Source organism: Rattus norvegicus, chromosome 18 (assembly GCF_021556685.1).
Source record: "Rattus norvegicus strain SHRSP/BbbUtx chromosome 18, alternate assembly SHRSP_T2T, whole genome shotgun sequence".
Taxonomy (NCBI): Eukaryota; Metazoa; Chordata; class Mammalia; order Rodentia; family Muridae; genus Rattus; species Rattus norvegicus.
In genome coordinates this window covers 41,478,297-41,501,215 of record NC_141551.1, presented here as the reverse complement: position 1 = coordinate 41,501,215, position 22,919 = coordinate 41,478,297, and the positions used below count along the sequence as shown (strand labels likewise).

At 38.5% G+C, this 22,919-nt stretch overlaps 1 protein-coding gene across 8 annotated transcripts in view; it reads right to left on the bottom strand.

Annotated features, from left to right (window-relative positions):
- Positions 1-22,919, bottom strand: part of Ap3s1 (adaptor related protein complex 3 subunit sigma 1) — a 68,848-nt gene that overhangs the window by 15,817 nt on the left and 30,112 nt on the right. Inside the window, exon 4 of one of the 8 annotated variants that reach the window (XM_087592664.1) lies at positions 2,979-3,209. The exons of the other annotated variants lie outside the window; for them this stretch is intronic. Within the exon in view, the coding sequence (XP_087448790.1) occupies positions 3,141-3,209 (69 nt within the window). The 3' untranslated portion in view covers positions 2,979-3,140. Of the gene's footprint in view, positions 1-2,978; positions 3,210-22,919 lie in introns of those variants that run through there. 8 annotated transcript variants of the gene reach the window in all.

Below are 22,919 nucleotides of genomic sequence, written 5' to 3'. Positions count from 1 at the left end.
GAACTTTTTAAGATCTGTTATGGGACAATTGCCACTGAAATGCTGTTGTGTGGCACTTGACTGCACTTGGAATACAAGCATTAACCTGTCTATACTCAAAACGCAGCCTTGCCTTAACTTGGCACCTTGGAGCAGTCTGCATCAAGCCTCAGTGTCTTCACCCAGGCACAATAATAGTTCCTGTATTATAAGGTTGTCATGATAATAAAATGAGTACTATCAAGTGCTTAGAAAGAAAAACTACATACACTCAGTTATCATTAAAATATAACAGGTAAATAAAAATGTGGTCAAGGAAATATAAAAGTGATCATCATAAAACATTCCCAAGCAATAGCACTTATATGGCAGACCATAGTACTTATGTGGCAGACCTCTTAGGATTTCTAGGTTTAGAAATCCCCCTGCACTTCCTCCGATCCTTCCCACCCCACGTGGCTGTTGGCGCCAGAATCAAACAGGGAGACCGCTATGCGCACGATGTCAAAGAAGAGAGGACTGAGTGGGGAGGAGAAGAGAACCCGGATGTTGGAAATATTTTTCGAGACAATGTATTCCAACTGAAAGACCTGGAGAAGCTTGCTCCCAAGGAGAAAGGCATCACTGCCAAGTCGGTGAAAGAAGTCCTCCAGAGCTTGGTAGATGATGGTATGGTTGACTGCGAGAGGACTGGGACCTCCAATTACTATTGGGCTTTCCCGAGCAAGGCTCTTCATGCCCGGAACCGCAAGTTGGAGGCTCTGAACTCTCAGACATGTGTTACAGGTATTTCATCAGTGTGTGAGATGTGAGTCAGAAGTGGGCAACAGTTTGGTTCCTGGATGATCTCTGAATGGTGTTCAGTTTCTTAAGCAAGCAGGTCATGAGACAGTGGAAGGAAAACCCAGTCACAGTATTTTCTGCAGCACAAGTGAGATTTGGTGATCAGGACGTGAAGTGTACCAGTGGATGGTGTCAATCAAGAGACAACACAGCACAGAATTCCAGCCTGCATCTCAAGCAGGCCTCAGAAATGTCAAAGGAGGCTCGCACGTACCTATGTGGAGGGAAGTGGCCGGCGGCAAGCACGTGAATGGAGATAGCGGGAGGCAGCTAGCATCAGTAGGCATAGCTGGTAACATGCTGCTAAGTGACCAGATGAGAGAAAGAAGCGGCATAGGATGGAAGGTGCGTCTTTATCATGTGTGATCTACACTGTAAAGTATACACATGTGAAGAAGCATGAGGCTAAAGACCTGTTCCAAACAATGGCAGAGCCCAAGTGAGGTCTTGGGTCTTCAAAGGTATTTTGACCTCCTTTCCTCTGGACTCTTCTGGAAATTAAGCCTTTAGGTAGCGCTGTTTTTGTTAATTACTCCATTACTTGTGGTCATATCCTAAATAAGTATGTTGCTTTGCGGTCTTTTTATAAATCTGAGTTAGGTCTTCTGTTAGTTACATTTTACTGGGTGGAAAATCAGTAAACTTCAGACACTGTAACTTCCAGGACCAAACACTGATCCCACCCATTTCTGTGTGTCTGAGAACCAGGCCTGGTTTCAGTGAGGACCTGGGCTCACAGTCTTGTTTGAGGCTGTAGTTCCACTGATGAGGCCATGCTGCATTCTCAGCTGAGTGTCTCCTCGGGGAACACAGGCTTCTCAGCAGAGCTCACTTACAGGACATCAGCTCTGTAGGCTCTCGGGCTAAGGACCTCACATCTTTAACTTTTGGCTAGAGGTTTCCCTCAGTTCTTACTGTGGGTCTTTCCAGAATGCAGTTTACTGCAGTCATGCCTAGACTATTACCTAATAAATGTAAATTCTTTGTAAACAATTATGTTTATAAAATAATGACAAAGATTTAAAAGTCTGTACATTTCCAGTACAGATGTATTTTTCTCCCTAAATATTTTTTTATTCCTGGCTAATTGAACCAGTGTTTGTGAAACCCAAGGGTACAAGGGCTAATTACAAAAAAAAAATATTTTTAAAATTTGCTTAGTGAATTCCATATTTATTTTTGTGTTTTCTGTTTGCAATGTGTTTCTTGTAAGGATATATAATTGGGTTTTTTATTTTTATGTAAGCTGACAATTTCTGTCTTTTAGTGTGTTAGACTGTTTATATTTAGTGTTAGGATCAGTATGATTAATAATTGATTTTTGTTGCTTGAAAATAAAGATTATGTTTCTTGATTTTAAAAAAAAAAAGGATTTTCTGAGGCTGGAGAGATGGCTCAGTGGTTAAGAGCACTGACTGCTCTTACAGAGGTCCTGAGTTCAAATCCCAGCAGCCGCATGGTGGCTCACAACCATGTGTAATGGGATCTGATGCCCTCTTCTGATGTGTCTGAAGACAGCTACCGTGTACTTATATATAATATATAATAAATAAAACTTAAAAAAAAGAAAGGATTTTCTCTCTGCATTTAGGAACTTTCTGGGTAAAATTTACCAGGAACTAATCCAGTTGGTTTGAATCTATAGATAATAAAGTAAAATTGATGTTATATAATGTGAAGGGTTAGATGTTAGCACATGCCTGTAACTGCAGCACTCAGGAAGCTGGAGGATGCAAATTATTAGTACATGCCTATAACTACAACATTCAGAAAGGGGAGGATGCAAATTGTCATGATTTCAAGGCCAGTATAAAATACATTGTTTATTCCAAACAGGCTAGACCCTGTTTTAAAATAACACAAGAGATAAGACTGTCAGGCATAGAGGCATATAGCATAATCACAGCACTTATGAGACCTGAGGAGAAGGACTGTAAATTCAAGGCCAGCCTGGACACAGAAAGTCCCTGCCCCAAACTCCAATAGTCATAGTTATATTCTTATCTGTCCTCTCTTCTCTCCACCCCTCCCTCCCTATTTCCCTCCCTTTCTCTTCCCCTCTTCTTTCTGGTTCTTTCTCTGTCTCCTCAATGGAAGATAAGGAGCCAAAAATCTAAGAATTCTTGTAATAATCAAAGAGTTCAGTCACCAGGCAATTTTTTTAAAGATTTATTTATTTATTTATTTATTTATTTATTTATTCATTCATTCATTCATTCATTCACTCATTTTATGTGAGTACACTGTCGCTGTCTTCAGACACACCAGAAGGGGGCATCAGATCTCATTACAGATGCTTGTGAGCCACCATGTGGTTCCTAGAATTTGAACTCAGGACCTCTGGAAGAGCAGTCAGTGCTCTTGACTGCTGAGCCATCTCTCCAGCCCTAGGCAAATGTTTTTAAGAAATACAATTTGGTTTAGCCAAAACAAAGAATTACCAGTAAAAAATATTGAATATATAATAAAACAACCAAGACAGACAGACTGAAATGAAAACCAAATCAAATGAAGGAGAGATATAAATAAAGTTTCTGTACACTGCCCAACAGTTAACCTTCTGTATGCTACTCAGATTCTTCCCAGCATGTTTGTTTAAGGAGCACAGGTAGCACTTAACTCCCGTGTGTTGATTCTGCACTGGATAGTGAATGAACACTGACACAGACAACCACATGCTGCTAATGATGGTAACATCAGAAACACTGGATATACTAAGTGTGCACTTAACACAACTCAAGATGAGAAATAAAGGGAAACTTGACCACACTCATGAGTATGTTATTTGACTATGTAAGATAAATTGAGAGTCATAATAATTCATCAGTTTTTAAGGACAACTCAAGAATTTTAAGAAGTCTCAATAAGTGCTTAAATATTAAATATATTAAACAAATTCAGTTTAAGCTAGAGTTACTCCTGTGGTGCCATAGTACTATGTTAATGGACCTCAGTTACTTTTCACCTGTGCTACCCTGGCTTCCATTAGCCTGAGTTTCTGTGTGTTTGGTACAATGACAGCTGCCTGTAGTACAGGAACTCAATTACATAACACCCTTTGCACTTACATGACTTAATATGACTTATACATGAACTTCAGAAGTTTTAAGAAACTAATTTTCATTTGTACTGAATAATCTAGTATGAAAGCTAATCACAAAAACATTTTTTCAGAGGGCTGGGCATGTTGTTCAATTGGTTACTGCTTATCCAGCATGCATGAGGCTCTAGGCTCAATTCTCAGCTCTGGTTATATATAAAATTGTAGGTTATGCACTTACATGAGACCCTGTCTCTAAAATAACACAACGTCATGAAAGAACTTTTTTTGCAAAAATTGTATTCCCTAATAACTAAACAAAAAACTTAATATTGGCAGAAACTGTTAAAGCTATTTTTTAAGCACCTAAGTGGTTTTTAAGATTGATACACTTCTACCTGTAACTAAATACGGTACACTGATATCTTGAGTAGTGAGTTTAAAAAATGAAAGAAAGAAAGAAAATGAATAACAAGTATTTACAATCTTTTCCCTACAGTAGGATTTGAGCTAAAAAGTACAGAAACTGTGATGGTAAAAACACCACAAGTAAATGTTTTTGGTAAAAACTGTCAATAGATGCTAAAGCTAATGAACAAATACATATCACAAAAAGCTTGAATAATTCTATAAACTTAGATTATTTTCTGTAAGATACTTATAAGCACAAAGGAAAGTAGAGTTTATGGAAGGCAAACTTGGTAGTCTTATCTTAACCAAGTGACTAGAGTAAATGCCTAAACAAAATGAATAAACCAGCAAATTTTTCATCCTTATCGGAAGCACTGAGGAGAATGTAGCATGGAGCAAATCAGAGTAGGTTGTAGTGTATACACTAACTGGCCAGCGCTCCTCAAAGGACCAAAGTATGAAGAATAGGAAATGAAGGACAAAGACAAGGAACCTTTACAGTGAGATTTGGGGGACATGAAGACTCAAGGCTTAAGTCTATCCATCTCTAAGGAAAAAACTATATTAAAAACACAACTGGAACCTTCAGAGGGGCAGACACGCCTGGGAAGCCAGAAAAGACTACACTCTGCCCACATTTCTGACTCAAGAGGAAAACACCTAATGCCATCTGGGACCCCAGTGCACGGGGGCTCCGGGAAAAGGCAGCCCAGGCCCTCCTGGTTGGCGCCCTCACGGAGAGCTCAAAAGCAGCCCCCCACGAGCAACTTGAGCCTCGGGACCACAGGTAAGACCAACTTTTCTGCTCCAAGTGACCTGCCTGGTGAACTCAGGACATACGCCCACAGGAACAGCTGAAGACCAGTAGAGAGGAAAAACTACACGCACAAAAGCAGAACACTCTGTTCCCATGACTGGCTGAAAGAAAACAGGAAAACAGGTCTACAGCACTCCTGACACACAGGCCTATAGGAAGGTCTAGCCACTGTCAGAAATAGCAGAACAAAGTAACACCAGAGACAACCTGATGGCGAGAGGCAAAAGCAGGAACCCAAGCAACAGAAACCAAGAATGGTTTGGTGGCATCATCGGAGCCCAATTCTCCCACCAAAGCAAACACTGAATATCCAAACACACCAGAAAAGCAAGATCTGGATTTAAAATCAAATTTGATCATGATGCTGCAGGACTTCACGAAAGACATGAAGAACTCCCTTAGAGAAACACAGGAAAACATAAATAAACAAGTAGAAGCCTATACAGAGGAATCACAAAAATCCCTGTAAGAATTCCAGGAAAATACAATCAAACAGGTGAAGGAATTAAACATGGAAATAGAACCAATAAAGAAAGGACACAGGGAAACAATCCGGGATATAGAAAACCAAAGGAAGAGACAAGGAGCCGTAGATACAAGCATCACCAACAGAATACAAGAGATAGAAGAGAGAATCTCAGGAGCAGAAGATTCCATAGAAATCATCGACACAACGGTCAAAGAAAATGTAAAACGGAAAAAGCTACTGGTCCAAAACATACAGGAAATCCAGGACTTAATAAGAAGATCAAACCTAAGAATAATAGGTATATAAGAGAATGAAGACTCCCAGCTCAAAGGAACAGTAAATAACGTCAACAAAATCATAGAAGAAAACTTCCCTAACCTAAAGAAAGAGATACCCATAAACATATAGGAAGCCTACAGAACTCCAAACAGATTGGACAAGAAAAGAAACTCCTCCCGTCACATAATAGTGAAAACACCAAATGCACAAAATAAAGAAAGAATATTAAAAGCAGTAAGGAAAAAAGGTCAAGTAACATATAAAGGCAGACCTATCAGAATCACACCAGCCTTCTCACCAGAGACTATGAAAGCCAGAAGATCCTGGACAGATGTCATACAGACCCTAAGGGAACACAAATGCCAGCCCAGGTTACTGTATCCTGCAAAACTCTCAATTAACATAGATAGAGAAACCAAGATATTCCATGATGAAAACAAATTTACACAATATCTTTCTACAAATCCAGCGCTACAAAGGATAATAAACGGTAAAGCCCAACATAAGAAGGCAAGCTAAACCCTAGAAAAAGCAAGAAACTAATCGTTTTGGCAACAAAACAAAGAGAAGAAAAGCACACAAACATAAACTCACATCCAAATATGAATATAACAGGAAGGAATAATGATTATTCCTTAATATCTCTCAACAATCAATGGTCTCAACTCTCCTATAAAAAGACATAGATTAACAAACTGGACCCTGCATTCTGATGCCTAGAGGAAACACACCTCAGAGACAAAGACAGACACTACCTCAGAGTGAAAGGCTGGAAAACAACTTTCCAAGCAAATGGTCTGAAGAAGCTGGAATAGCCATTCTAATATCGAATAAAATTATTCGATTTTATTTTCAACTAAAAGTCATCAAAAAAGATAAGGAAGAACACTTCATATTCATCAAAGGAACTCTTTCACCAAGATGAACTCTCAATCCTAAATATCTATGCTCCAAATACAAGGGCACCTACATACATAAAAGAAACCTTACTAAAGCTCAAAGCACACATTGCACCTCAAACAATAATAGTAGGAGATTTCAACACTCCACTCTCATCAATGGACAGATCATGGAAACAGAAATTAAACAGAGACATAGACAGACTAAGAGAAATCATGAACCAAATGGACTTAACAGATATTTATAGAACGTTCTCTCCTAAAACAAAAGGATAGACCTTCTTCTCAACACCTCATGGTACTTTCTCCAAAATTGACCATATAATTGGTCATAAAACAGGCCTCAACAGATACAGAAAGATAAAAATAATCCCATGCATCTCATTAGACCACCACGGCTAAAGCTGGTCTTAAACAACAATAAGGGAAGAATGGCCACATATACATGGAAGTTGAACAATGCTCTACTGAATGATAACCTGGCAAAAGAAGAAATAAAGAAAGAAATTAAAGACTCATTCGAATTTAATGAAAATGAAGGTACAACATACCCAAACTTATGGGACACAATGAAAGCTGTGCTAAGAGGAAAACTCATAGCTCTGAGTGCCTGCAGAAAGAAACAGGAGAGAGCATATATCAGCAGCTTGACAGCACACCTAAAAACTCTAGAAAAAAAAGAAGCAAATATACCCAGGAGGAGTAGAAGGCAGGAAATGATCAAACTCAGCTGAAATCAACCAAGTAGAAACAAAAAAGACCAACATAAAAAGAAAACATAGAAAGAATCAACAAAACCAGAAGTTGATTCTTTGAGAAAGTCAACAAGATAGATAAACCCTTAGCCAGATTAACGAGAGGACACAGAGAGTCTGTCCAAATTAACAAAATCAGAAATGAAAAGGGAGACATAACTACAGAATCGAGGAAATTCAAAAAATCATCAGATCCTACTACAAAAGCCTATATTCAACAAAACTTGAAAACCTGCACGAAATGGACAATTTCCTAAACAGATACCAGGTACAGAAGTTAAATCAGGAACAGATAAACCATCTAAACAACCCCATAACTCCTAACAAAATAGAAGTAGTCATTAAAGGTCTCCCAACCAAAAAGAGCCCAGGTCCAGATGGGTTTAGTGCAGAATTCTATCAGACCTTCATAGAAGACCTCATACCAATATTATCCAAACTATTCCACAAAATTGAAACAGATGGAGCACTACCGAATTCCTTCTATGAAGCCACATTTACTCTTATACCTAAACCACACAAAGACCTAACAAAGAAAAAGAACTTCAGACCAATTTCCCTTATGAATATCGACGCAAAAATACTCAATAAAATTTTGGCAACCGAATCCAAGAGCACATCAAAACAATCACCCATCATGATCAAGTAGGCTTCATCCCAGGCATGCAGGGATGGTTTAATATACGGAAAACTGTCAACGTAATCCATTATATAAACAAACTGAAAGAATGAAACCACAGATCATTTCATTAGATGCTGAGAAAGCATTTGACAAAATTCAACACCCCTTCATGATAAAAGTCCTGGAAAGAATAGGAATTCAAGGCCCATACCTAAACATAGTAAAAGCCATATACAACAAACCAGTCGCTAACATTAAACTAAATGGAGAGAAACTTGAAGCAATCCCACTAGAATCAGGGACTAGACAAGGCTGCCCACTCTCTCCCTACTTATTCAATATAGTTCTTGAAGTTCTAGCCAGAGCAATCAAACAACAAAAGGAGATCAAGGGGATACAGATTGGAAAAGAAGAAGCAAAATATCATTATTTGCAGATGATATGATAGTATATTTAAGTGACCCCAAAAGTTCCACCAGAGAACTGCTAAACCTGATCAACACCTTCAGCAAAGTGGCTGGGTATAAAATTAACTCAAATTAAATCAGTAGCCTTCCTCTACACAAAAGAGAAACGAGCCGAGAAAGAAATTAGGGAAACGACACCCTTTATAAAAGTCCCAAATAATATTAAATACCTCAGTGTGACTTTAACCAAGCAAGTAAAAGATCTGTACAATAAGAACTTCAAGCCTCTGAAGAAAGAAATTGAAGAAGACCTCAGAAGATGGAAAGATCTCCCATGCTCATGGATTGGCAGGATTAATATAGTAAAAATGGCCATTTTACCAAAAGCGATCTACAGATTCAATGCAATTCCCATCAAAATACCAATCCAATTCTTCAGAGAGTTAGACAGAACAATATGCAAATTCATCTGGAATAACAAAAAACCCAGGATAGCTAAAACTATCCTCAACAATAAAAGGACTTCTGGGGGAATCACTATCCCTGAACTCAAGCAGTATTTCAGAGCAATAGTGATAAAAACTGCATGGTATTGGTACAGAAACAGACCAATTCCTGACAGGAATAGAATTGAAGACCCAGAAATGAACCCACACACCTATGGTCACTTGATTTTTGACAAAGGAGCTAAAACCATGCACTGGAAAAAAGATAGCATTTTCAGCAAATGGAGCTGGTTCATCTGGAGGTCAACATGTAGAAGAATGCAGATCGATCCGTGCTTATCACCCTGTACAAAGCTTAAGTCCAAGTGGATAAAGGACCTCCACATCAAACCAGATTCACTCAAACTAATAGAAGAAAAAGTGGGAAAGCATCTCGAACACATGGGCAGTGGGGAAAATTTCCTGAACAAAACACCAATGGCTTATGCTTAAGATCAAGAATCAACAAATGGGACCTCATAAAACTGCAAAACTTCTGTAAGGCAAAGGACACTGTTGCTAGGGCTAAACGGCAACCAACAGATTGAGAAAAGATCTTTACCAATCCTACAATATAGTGGGCTTATATCTAAAATATACAAAGAACTCAAGAAGTTAGACTGCAGGGAGACAAATAACCCTATTTAAAAAATGGGGTTCACGGGTTGGGGATTTAGCTCAGTGGTAGAGCGCTTGCCTAGGAAGCGCAAGGCCCTGGGTTCGGTCCCCAGCTCCGAAAAAAAGAACCAAAAAAAAAATGGGGTTCAGATCTAAACAAGGAATTCACAGCTGAGGAATGCCGAATGGCTGAGAAACACCTAAAGAAATGTTCAACATCTTTAGTCATAAGGGAAATGCAAATCAAAACAACCCTGAGATTCTACCTCACACCAGTCAGAATGGCTAAGATCAAAAACTTAGGTGACAGCAAATATTGGTGAGGATGTTGGAGAAAGAGGAACACTCCTTCATTGTTGGTGGGATTGCAGACTGGTACAACCATTCTGGAAATCAGTCCGGAGGTTCCTCAGAAAATTGGACATTGAACTACTTGAGAACCCATCTATACCTCTCTTAGGCATATACCCAAAAGATGCCCCAACATATAACAAAGACATGTGCTCCACTATGTTCATAGCAGCCTTATTTATAATAGCCAGAAACTGGAAACAACTCAGATGCCCTTCAACAGAGGAATGGATACAGAAAATGTGGTACATCTACACAATGGAATATTACTCAGCTATCAAAAACAATGACTTTATGAAATTCATAGGCAAATGGATGGAACTGGAAAATATCATCCTGAGTGAGGTAACCCAATCACAGAAAAACACACACGGTATGCATTCATTAATAAGTGGCTATTAGCCCAAATGCTTGAATTACCCTAGATGCACAGAACACATGAAACTCAAGAAGGATGACCAAAATGCACATGCTTCACTCCTTCTTTAAAAGGGGAACAAGAATACCCTTGGCAGGGAATAGGGAGGCAAAGTTTAGAACAGAGGCAGAAGGAAAACCCATTCAGAGCCTGCCCCACATGTGGCCCATACACATACAGCCACCAAACTAGATAAGATGAATGAAGCAAAGAAGTGCAGGCGGACAGGAATCGGATGTAGATCTCTCCTAAGAGACACAGCCAGAATACAGCAAATACATAGGCGAATGCCAGCAGCAATCCACTGAACTTAGAACAGGACCCCTTTGAAGGAATCAGAGAAAGGACTGGAAGAGCTTGAAGGGGCTGGAGACCCCATATGAACAACAATGACAACCAACCAGAGCTTCCAGGGACTAAGCCATTACCCAAAGACTATACATGGACTGACCCTGGGCTCCAACCTCATAGGTAGTAATGAATCGCCTAGTAAGAGCACCAGTGGAAGGGGAAGCCCTTGGTCCTGCCAAGACTGAACCCCCAGTGAACATGATTGTTAGGGGGAGGATGGTAATGGGGGAGGATGGGGCGGGGAAGCCTATATAGAAGGGGAGGGGGAGGGGTTAGGGGGATGTTGCCCCGGAAACCGGGAAGGGGAATAACAATCAAAATGTAAATAAGAAATACTCAAGTTAATAAAGATAAAAAAAAATACAACTGGTGGAGCTGGAGGGATGGCTCTGTGGCTAAGAGCACTGACTGTTCTTCCTAAGGTTCTGAGTTCAATTCCCAGCAACCACATGGTGGCTCACAACCATCTGTAATGGAATCTAATGCCCTCTTCTGGTGTGCATGAAGACAGCTACAGTGTACTCATACATTAAGTAAATAAATCTTTTAAAAAAATGCAACTGGCAAATTTTAAACAAGGTGTGCTGACTTCATGTAAGCAGAGTATCTATGTCCATTTCTCTATTTTGTGGTAGTTTCTGTTTACTTCTTGAGGCACTGTCTGCTATATAGCTAAGCTGCTCTACACTGTCTACTATCCAGAACTAAGATATTCCTTCTTGCTCTCCAGAGAGTTAAGATTACAGAAACAGGCTAAAGTTCCCAGGTTCCTAATCTTAATAATTAATTATACTGTATTGATGGAAGATATTAAATTGGAGGGAGAAGATAAGTGAACACATGACATATAAGAAGTTTTTATACTATGTAGGCCATTTTTTTACAAGTACAAGACATTTCAACTTTTTTTCTTAATCTTTAGAAGGTCAGCCTTTAAAAGGCTCAGTGGTATAGACATTTATCATAAATCAAATCTGACAGCCTGACCTCAATCTTGGGAACCACATGGTAAAGAGGGAGAACCCCTGCAAGTTATCTTCTGATCTTCACACATGTGCCATGGCATGCACACATCCAAAGTATGTACAGGTACATACATTCAATAAATGTACAAATACTTTTTAATGTTCTAGAAAAGTTTTTCTTTTTAAATTAAGCTCAAAGAACACTCTCTCTTCTATGTTCAATTATTACCTTAAAAAAAAACTAGTCTATACCAGGAAAAAAGTTTACCTTAAACCCCAAATCAACAACAACAAACAGTAACAAAAGTTCGTGCTTTTCTGAAATTTTCATTAAATCAAAGAAGATAAATTTTTATGGTTTCCAGCCCCAAATGTCTCAGTTACTAGACATAGTAATGATGGCTGCTTTGTAGTCTAGCCCAAAGACAGTGATACTGCTTACATTCAGTAGCTATGGTGCAAATGCCTCAACAGTTACAAAAAAAGTAATCTGTAAATAAAAAAAAAAAAGCTAAGTAATTTATCTTAAGTCACACAACTGCTATATTAGCTATGACATACTACTGTGACTCTAAACATCAACCTGGCAGAACAACATATGACACCTTCCAAGTGACGAAGGTGACAATACAGTATGTACATTAGGGGAGTAGAAATTACCAAATTTGAATGCAAGTAGAATGTAAAATCTAAGCGATCTTTACATTTCTGATTTCTGAAAAGTAGACATGTCAGCCATGAAAACATGATTGGAAAGAGATTTTTAGGAATCTGAGTAATTCTAACTTAAAGTGTTTATAAAAATATTTTCTGGTTTGTATACACACATATTCACTCATATTCATAAATATATGCATATGCATACACACACACACACACACACACACACACACACACACACGAGAAACAAGTCACTCTGAAAACAGAAACTTTAAAATATTTTGTCTAACAGTATAGGAGGCAAATTGTTCCTGAAATAATTCCTCAAACATCCCCTCTAGTCTGCTCAGAATGGAGGCTAAAGGGTATCATTTCCTTCCTCCATAAGGAAATATATAGGAATTTACCTTCCCATGTGACCAGAGGTTGGTTTCCTTTCAACAGAGGACTGTGAAGTTGGTTTTCACAGTCTTTTAAAAATACATAGATTCTAAATCCAGATAGCTTTAAACAGCTATGTTTTACCCACTAATAAGAGTGCTTTCAAGTCACACTCAGAAGATAAGAACATGCCACCAGGCAATTTGGTAAGCCAGTTAACAATCACTTCCGTGTAATTTATTATAGGATAAAGAGAAGATTAGAAGATCTTTTCAACTCAGTATTCTTTGCTTATCAACTGTTCTAATTAAGCCTACTGGTTTTTTTTTTAAGACTTTTATTTTTAATTGTGAGTGTGCATATGAGTACAGTGCCTGGGAGACTAGAAGGATCCCAATGGAGGAGTTAGGGGAAGGACTGAAGGAGTTGAAGGGGCCTTATCAATGGGAGGGGAGGCCCTTAGTCCTGTGAAAGCTTGATGCCCCTGTGTAGAGGAATGCCAGGGTGGAGAAGCGCCCTCATAGAAGCAGGGTAAAAGGATAGGGGGTTTGCAGAGGGGAAACTGGGAAAGGGGATAACATTTGAAATGTAAATAAATCAAATATCCAATTAAAAAATTACTAATGAAACATCCCCCTTTTGGAGGCTAAAAAAAATAAAAGAGGAGTGTGTCTAATCTCCAGGAGTCACAGGAAGTTTTAAGCCACCTGATGTGGGTGCTGGAAACTGAATTTAGGTCCTCTGTAAGACTAGTTTGTGTTTTTAACCACTCACTGAGGAATCTCTACAGCTAAGTCTTCTTATCATATAAATGAGCCACCCTGTAAAACTTATCCCAAGACACTGTACAGCATAAGGGGAAAGATGTATAAATATTTCAAAATATAAGTCAGAAAAAAGAACCACGAAAAAAGAATTCAGTTTGTATACTAATTAAGTCATTCTTTATATTCCTTTCTTATAAGTTTATGATTTGATGAAAAGTATTAACTGAAAACATCACAGAAATTATACAGACTGTCTTTACAATGTTCACACCTATTTGGTGTTATTATTATTTGCCCATTAAAAGAAAACCAGAGTCAAAGGTTGTATACCTGGTATATGGTAGAGCCTCAACATTTAGATACAAGACACAACATTTAGATGCTTGAATTCACTGACCTCCCTAGCCACCCCATCAGGTCTATAAGTAGCACCTTCAAAACAAATGCATTTTACAAACAAAATGTACTTTTTAAAAACAGGTCTACAGAGCTTTAGTAACTATGAATACTATTCCAATTTAGCACAGCATCCATAAGTGAAATAATCACAGAAAAATAGTCTAGCAGTGCTGTAATCATAGCCAATGTTGTAGATGGAGCTTTAAATTAAACATGTAGTCCAACGCCATGTTCTTCCTAACTAAACTCACTTTTGTCATTACACATGAACCAGGTCAATGCTGTGGTAAGTACTAAATGTAGTACACAAACCACAGTAACAATCTGGAATTCTCTATCACCATGCTTCCATTATCCATGTGGCACAGAGAGGATAATATGACTGCTTATAAATACCTCAAATGACCCAACGTCAATATTTAATGAACTCTACTCTTACTGTGTAAATATTTAAACATTTCTAATGTATACATGGAGCAACAGAAGAGAATCTTAAGGCCAGCTATTATATATGTTAGGATTGTGCCTGCCTTTAATTCCCACACTTAAGAGGCAGAAGAAATAGGATCTTTGTGAGTTTGAGGCCAGTCTGATCTACATGGTGAGTTCCAGGACAGTCAGGACTACATAGAGAGGCAGTATCTTGAAAACAAAGAAATTTTAAAAAAATTATTTTAAATAAGGTGTATATTTCTTTTTATCAACTTGTGAACAATTAAAACAAACAAACAGAGCTATTGTTCAAGTAAGTGACAAAATGACATAAATACTACACAGAATGTATTTAAATGCTTCTTCCAGATTTTACACGGCACATAAAGTCAAATCCAGGATCACACACACACTTTTAAGAATACCAAATCTTTGCATAAAATATGTATTTTTCAAAAAGTGTATGCTGAAAGGGACCAGATATAGATCTCTCCTGAGAGACACATTCAGAGCATGTCAAATACAGAGGTGAATGCTAGCTGCAAACCACTGAACTGAGACTGGGACCCCCTTTGCGGGAATTAGAGGAAGGATTAAAAGAGCTGAAGGGGCTTACAACCCTGTAAGAACAACAATGACAACCACAGAGCTTCCAGGGACTAAACTACTAAACCACTAAACCAAGACTATCCATGGACTGACCCAGGGCTCCAACTGCATATGTAGCAGAGAATAGCCTTGTTGGCTCACCAGTGGAAGGGGAAGCCCTTGGTCTGTCAAGGTTGAATCCCCAGTGCAGGGGAATGTTGGGGTGGGATGGGGTGGGAAGGAGCAGTAAGGTGGATGGGGGGAAATACCCTTATGGGGGAGGGGGAGAGGATGGGGGGGCTTATGGATAGGAAACCAGGAAAGGTAATAACATTTCAAATGTAAATAAAGGAGTATGTCCAATAAAAAAAGGAAAAATATGTATTTTTCAATGGTTATTTGAATAGTACTCTTTTAACAGTAGAAATATCACTCCTGGAGAGATGGCTCAGAGGTTAAGAGCACCGACTGCTCTTTCAGAGGTCCTGAGTTCAAATCCCAGCAACCACATGGTGGCTCACAACCATCTGTAAATGAGATCTGACTCCCTCTTCTGGTACATCTGAAAATAGCTACAGTATACTCATATGTGATAAATAAATAAATCTTAAAAAACAAAAAAAAAGAACTTTAGACTGAACCTTTAAAAAAAACAGTAGAAATATCAACATACAGGCACATGTTTAGTAAGATATGCCAATGTTTGTTTGCTCTATCCTCTAAGGAACATACAAGGACAAATGGGTCTCAGTTCAGCTCTTATAGGTTCCTCATTTTCCACTTTTAATTTTTTTACATTAGAGATGCTGTCTCACAAGAAAGGATGAAAACCCAAGAAAATCAGTTCTAAATAATCTCTGAATAGTTATTTGATGAAACAAAAGCAAAAACAATGAGCTCCTCAATCCAACTTTGTTCACTGGACTATGTATTATGGTGTCTGGCTCATACATGACCAGTGTTCCCTTGTAAGCAATAGATCAACTGGAAACCAAGAGCAAAAACACATAGTAATGTAGGGAAATTACATTTTTTTTGATAACATAGTAGTAGGTTGTCATGTAATAACATCAAAGGGTCTTATAAAAGTAGCTGTAGCCCTTTGTTTAGAATTTTAGTTTTATTTTTGTGTATTTATGGGTATCTGTGTGAGTGTATGCCTCATGTGTGGGTGTGCCTGAGGAAGCAAGAAGAGGCCTTGGACCCCTTTGAGGGAAGTGTGTACCATTGAAGGTGGGTGATAGGAACTGACCTTGAATCTTCTGTAAGAACACCTCCTAACCACTGAGCCACCTCTCCAGCTCCTCTAAGTCTACTTTCAGAACAAAGTGATAGAACTCTCCTAAAACACTCTCTTCTGTATTTTATCTAATCAACACAAACTGTCAGAATGGAACATGGTTCACTAGTAAGAGTCATGCTTAGCACATGTTAGGCTCTGGGTTTAATCATTGATACAAACACAAAAATACAAAATTCAAATCCCTTTACCACCAAAGTTACTAATGTTTGAGCAATAAAGCCAAAAACATTAGCAAGATGCAACAGTCATTTTCCTTTTTTTAAAGTACATGAAAGAATCACTTCAGTTATGCTGCACAATCTTGTCCTTTGATAGTTCCTCCTCTAACTCCCTGAGACATAAGTTGTCCTAGTAGAACACTTAAGACGGGCTACCACATCAAAGCCTAAGTACAGAAGTACAGAGTACTTCTGCTTTACCTCTAAGAAAATTCACATCCATTTCAACTTCTCTCAGTAAAGCAGACTGAATTTTAAATGAGTTCTCTCTCTTCTTTTGACTCTAGAGACTACTAATGAATGGCTAGGAAATGTAATTTAAAAAGTTTAAATGTAGCATATGTCTACCATTCTCTTCAGCCAGGGATAGCCAACAGAGAAACAGAAAACACAAAAATTATTTTCTATAGATACATAGAGTTTCAGAATAAAACTATAATTATGTATCAAATAAATTAGAAAGTGTAATAAAGAATTCAGTTAGAAGGCAATGCAAGATATAGTTCTGCTTGTTCCCTCTCTGTTACCAAGCCATATAAAACCAAAATCTGCATCTCTCTCTTTAGTAGAAAAGCATACAGGGAAACAAAACACTGAATAAGTGGTCCTCAGAAGTAAAAGATCTGGAGTCATAGTTACTGTAAGCTCAAAATTTCTTTGAAGTCTCTGCTTAGAGTTTTAAATATTATTTTAAATCAACTTAATCCTATAAATTTTTCTTAAAATTATCATTTTTTCTATCACCCCCACCAATTTAGGATGAAAGGAATGGAGGGGAAAGGGAGAGACAGACATAGCAAATGTTTACCATGACTACTTTTGTGGTTTCATGTAAGTGATACCTGCCGAGTCTCAAAAACCAGCATAAGAAGTTAGATTTGGAAGCTGGAGAGATAGAACAGAGGTTAAGAACATTTAAAATTCTTTCAGAAGTCCTAAATTCAGTTCCCAGAATCCTCACGGGGCACTCACAACTGCCTCTGGTGATCCAACACTCTTTTGACTTCCTTGGCTACTCTAATGCACATGCACAGACACATACATAAAATTAAAATAAATCTTAAAACAAATAAAAAAAAGAATTACTTTCCAAACATGATAGTACACACCTTTAATCTCAGTACACCTTTAATCCCAGCACTCATGAGGCAGAGGCAGGCAGATCTTTGAGTCAAAGGCCTGCCTGACCTACATAATAATATGAGACCAGCCAGGGTTACAGGAGACCCTGTCTTAAAGAAAGAAAGGGAGGGAGGGAGGGAGGGAGGGAGGGAGGGAGGGGGGAGAGGGAGGGAGGAAGGAAAGAAGGAAGGAAGGAGAGGAGGGAGGAAAGGAGGGAGGGAAGAGAAAGAAGAAATGAGAAGAAAGGCAGCATTAGAAGTTTAAGAGAGTGACTATTGTGAAGGGTGTTGTTTCACTAATTTCTTTCTCAGCCTGTTTATTCTTTGAATAGGGGAAGGCTACTGATTTCTTTGAGTTAATTTTATATCCAGCCATTTTGCTGAAGTTGTTTATCAGGTTTAGTAGTTCTCTGGTGTAATTTTTGGGGTCACTTAAGTATACTCTCATATCATCTGCAAATAGTGATTTTTTTTTTACTTCTTCCTTTCCAATTTGTATCCCTTTGACCTCCTTTTGTTGTCTGATTGCTCTGGCAAGGACTTCAAGTACTATATTGAATAGGTAAGGAGAGAGTGGGCAGCCTTGTCTAGTCCCTGATTTTAGTGGGATTGCTTCAAGTTTCTCTCCATTTAGTTTGATGTTAGCTACTGGTTTGCTGTATATGGCTTTTACTATGTTTAGGTATGGGCCTTGAATTCCTGTTCTTTTCAGGACTTTTATCATGAAGAGGTGTTGTATTTTGTCAAATGCTTTCTCAGCATCTAATGAGGTGATCATATGGTTATTTTCTTTGAGTTTGTTTATATAGTGGATTACATTGATAGATTTACATATACTGAACCATCTCTGCATCCCTGGAATGAAGCCTACTTGAAATGATGGATGATCATTTTGATGTGTTCTTGGATTCGGTTTGCGAGAATTTTTCAAAAATGGTGCTGGTTCAACTGGCAATCAACGTGTAGAAAAATGCAAATTGATCCATTCTTATCAACTTGTACAAAGCTCAAGTCCAAGTGAATCAAGGACTTCCACATAAAACCAGATACACAGGGGATTGGGGATTTAGCTCAGTGGTAGAGCGCTTGCCTAGCAAGTGCAAGGCCCTGGGTTAGGTCCCCAGCTCCAAAAAAAAAAAAAAGAAAAAAACAAAAACAAAAACAAAAACAAAACAAAACAGATACACTGAAACTAATAGAAGAGAGAGTGAACACATGGGCACAGGGGAAAATTTCCTGAGCAGAACACCAATGGCTTATGCTCTAAGATCAAGAATCAAAAAATGGGTCCTCATAAAATTGCAAAGCTGTAAGTCTGTAAGGCAAAGGACACTGTCAATAGGACAAAACAGCAAACAACAGACTGGGAAAATATCTTTACCAATCCTACATCCAATAGAAGGCTGATATCCGATATATACAAAGAACTCAAGAAGTTAAGACTCCAGAGAATCAAATAATTCTATTTAAAAATGGGGTACAGAGCTAAACAAAGAATTCTCAACTGAAGAATACTGAATGGCTGAAAAGCAACATCTTTAGTCATCAGGGAAATGAAAATCAAAACAACCCTGAGATTCCACCTCACACCAGTCAGAATGGCTAAGATCAAAAACTCGGGTGACAGCAGTTGCTGCTGAGGATGTGGAGAAAGAAGAACACTCCTCCATTGTGGGATTGCAAGCTGGTACAACCACTCTGGATATCAGTCTGGAGGTCCCTCAGAAAATTGGACATAGTACTATCTGAGGACCCAGCTATACCACTCCTAAGCATATACCCAAAAGATGCTCAAACATATAACAAGGACACATGCTCCACTATGTTCATAGCAGCCTTATTTATTATAGCCAGAAGAAGCCTGAAAGAACCAAGATGCCCTTCAACAGAGGAATGGATACAGAAAATGTGGTACATCTAAACAATGGAATATTACTCAGCTATCAAAAACAATGACTTCATGAAATTCATAGGCAAATGGATGGAACTGGGTTCCAAATATCATCCTGAGTGAGGTAACCCAATCACAAAAGAACACACATGGTATGCACTCACCGATAAGTGAATATTAGTCCAAAAGTTCAGAATACCCAAGATACAATTCACTGACCACATGAAGCTCAAGAAGAAGGAAGACCAAAGTGTGGCTGCTTCAGTCCTTCTTAGAAGGGGGAACAAAATATTCACAGGAAGAAATATGGAGACAAAGTGTGGAGCAGACACTGAAGGAAAGGCCATCCAGAGACTGCTACACATGGGGATCCATCCCACATGCAGTCAACAAACCCAGTCACTATTGGAGATGCCAAGAGGTGCATGCTGACAGGAGACTGCTATAGCTGTCTGTCAGAGCCAGACAAATACATAGGCGGATGCTTGCAGCCAACCACTGGACTAATAATGGGGTCCCCAATAGAGGAGTTAGAGAAAAGACTGAGGTAACTGAAGGGGTTTGCAACCCCATAGGAAGAACAACAGTATCAACCAACCAGACCCCCCACTCAGAGCTCCTAGGGCTAAATAACCAACCAAAGAATACACATGAAGCGACCCTAACTCCATCAGTATATGTAGCAGAGGATGGGCCTTGATGGGCATCAATGGGAGGAGAGGCCCTTGGTTCTGTGAAGGTTTGACACCCCAGTGTAGGGCAAGGAGGCAGGAGGAAGTGGGTGGGTGGGTGGGGGAGCACCCTCATGGAGGCAGGGTAGGGAGATGGGATGGGGAGTTTTCAGAGGAGCAACCAAGAAAGGGACTAACACTTGAAATGTAGATAAAGAAAATATCCAATTTAAAAAAAAAAAGAGTTTAAGAGTAAAGTGGTATACTAACAGCTCCACTGGCACATACTGTTTTTAACCTTACTAACAAAAGCAATACCAAAAGCTTTATTTAGTCTTGTTACTTATATGTCTAAGCTTGGTCACTCAGAATTTATGATTACATTTTCTACTTAGTAATTTCTCATTTAAAATCAAAAAGTGCTTCCTTCCTGCAGATTTAAAAATCATAACTCATTTGACGAATCTTTTTACATACAGCTTTCCCCAGCTTACAACTTACTGATGCCACATCTCTATTTGTGTACTATTCAGAAAGGAAAAAAAATTCTGTATATTTTCTCTTGATAATCTTGATCCAAAGCAAACTACTTACAATAATTAATTTTTAAATTGTATTTATTAGTGTTTATACACACACACACACACACACACACACACACACACACACACAGCTACATGGTTAGAGGTTAGAGGACAACTTTATGGTGTTGGTTCTACCTGTGGATTCTGTTCTCAGATTGAAATAAAGTCAGCCAGCTTGCAAAGCAAGTGCTTTTACCTGATCCCTGGCCTATAACTACATTTATGAATGCAATTTACTTTTTTTCTTTAGCTTTTAGAGATGGTATGACATATAAACTTAAAATATAAAAACCACATATTTTATATATATATATATATATATATAAATATATATGTGTATATATATACATATGTGTGCATGCATAGATAGATAGATAGATAGATAGATAGATAGATATAGATGACTTAATGATTCTCACAATTAGCCAATCAAGTAGAACTCAGATAAGAAAATGTCAATAGCATGTAGTGACAGCTACATTTCCAAATAACTATTCTAACGTTTTTGCCCTTATTATCAGTTATTTTATTCTAAATACTACATATAGGCATTAAATTCATTCATTTATTCACACATCAAACAATTATTTGTTGAAGACCTACTATTCCTTGTGTGAGATAAATCAGCAATACTAATGCAACACAGTATATAGTCCTGGTAGATAAGTCAATAAATGACTCTAGGTCCTCTTGGGAGCTTTTATTCTATTAGCAGTAAATGACAATAAAGCATCATAGAAAATAATAGCAGGTGCTAAGGAAAGGAAAAATACAGCAAATCAATGGTTAGAAATGTAGAGGAGATTTTTAGAAAGCATGACCACAGAATTCCATACTGAAAAGGTCATTTCTGGTCAAAATCGGGAAGAATGAAATGGAGCCTGCCAAGTGAGTACCAAGTGAACGAACATCTCAGGCATAAAAGCCAACAAGTACCAAGTCTGAAGTAGGCATATGCCTGTAGCATCAACAAGAGGCTGAGCACATGAGTAGGACACAGAAGACAAGCAACAGGAAGGGGTCAACACACATAGGCTCCTGGGTAGCCTATGACATAGTGGCTTTTACTCCAATAAAAGCTGAGGCTATGAAGAGTCTAGAATAAAAGGTGTGAGATGCAGCATATTACAATGGCACTTGACTGATGCACTGAGTAAAGACCCGAGAGAGAGAGAGAGAGAGAGAGAGAGAGAGAGAGAGACAGACAGACAGACAGACAGACAGACAGACAGAGAAAGAGAGAGCAGTCAGAACTGTCAGACTACAAATGTAACTTGGACCACAGTGAAGAAATAAGAGGTCAGGCAAAGGATTTGCTTAAGATGGAGCAGAATGCAGAAAATAAGGCCAAAGAACAAGCAAGTACTCAGGCTCTGACTTGAAGAGTTCAGCTGTTAGTAACGCGATAAGACAAAAACTACAGGGCTGGAGAGATGGCTCAGCAGTTAAGAGCACTGATTGCTCTTGCCAAGGTCCTGAGTTCAATTCCCAGCAACCACATGGTGGCTCACAACCATCTGTAATGGGTTCTTGATGCCCTCTTCTGGTGTGTCTGAAGATGGCTACATTGTACTCATATATATATATATATACAATAAATAAATAAAATCCTAAAAAAAAAAAAAAGACAAAAACTACAGGAAATACAGGTTTCAGATCTATTTCAGTGTGAGATCTTCACGTAATACCCAAGCGGAGATGCCCAGCAGAAACTTGAGTCTTAAATCAGCCATTCGAAGGAAAGGTCTAGGCTAAAGATTAAATTTAGTACCATCAATACACAGACACTATTAGTATGAAATTACCTTACCAAAAGAATAAAGCCACAAAAAGAGAAGATACCCAAGACAAGAAGTAGGGAAGAACTATCCTCAAGATCAAGTAGAGTATTTATCAAGAGTGAATGGCAATCTGAATCAAACAGAGGAAGAACCTGTAATTCACGACAATAGTGCAAGAGAGCAAACCAGTTTCAGATATTCCTTCTGTAGCAAAATAATTTGTTATCAACAGAGAGAGACAGTAGAAAGGGAGCGAAGGTGGAAGAGCACAGTGCTGGCTGAGGGAATGATTTAGAAGAGGATAAAATGCTACAAAGTGAGGGGTGTTGCTGGAGCAAGAGAAGTGAAAGCTAACCTCAGAAGGCCTGGTTCCTCAGCTAGGAGTACAGTGAATGCATTGTTTCTACAACACAC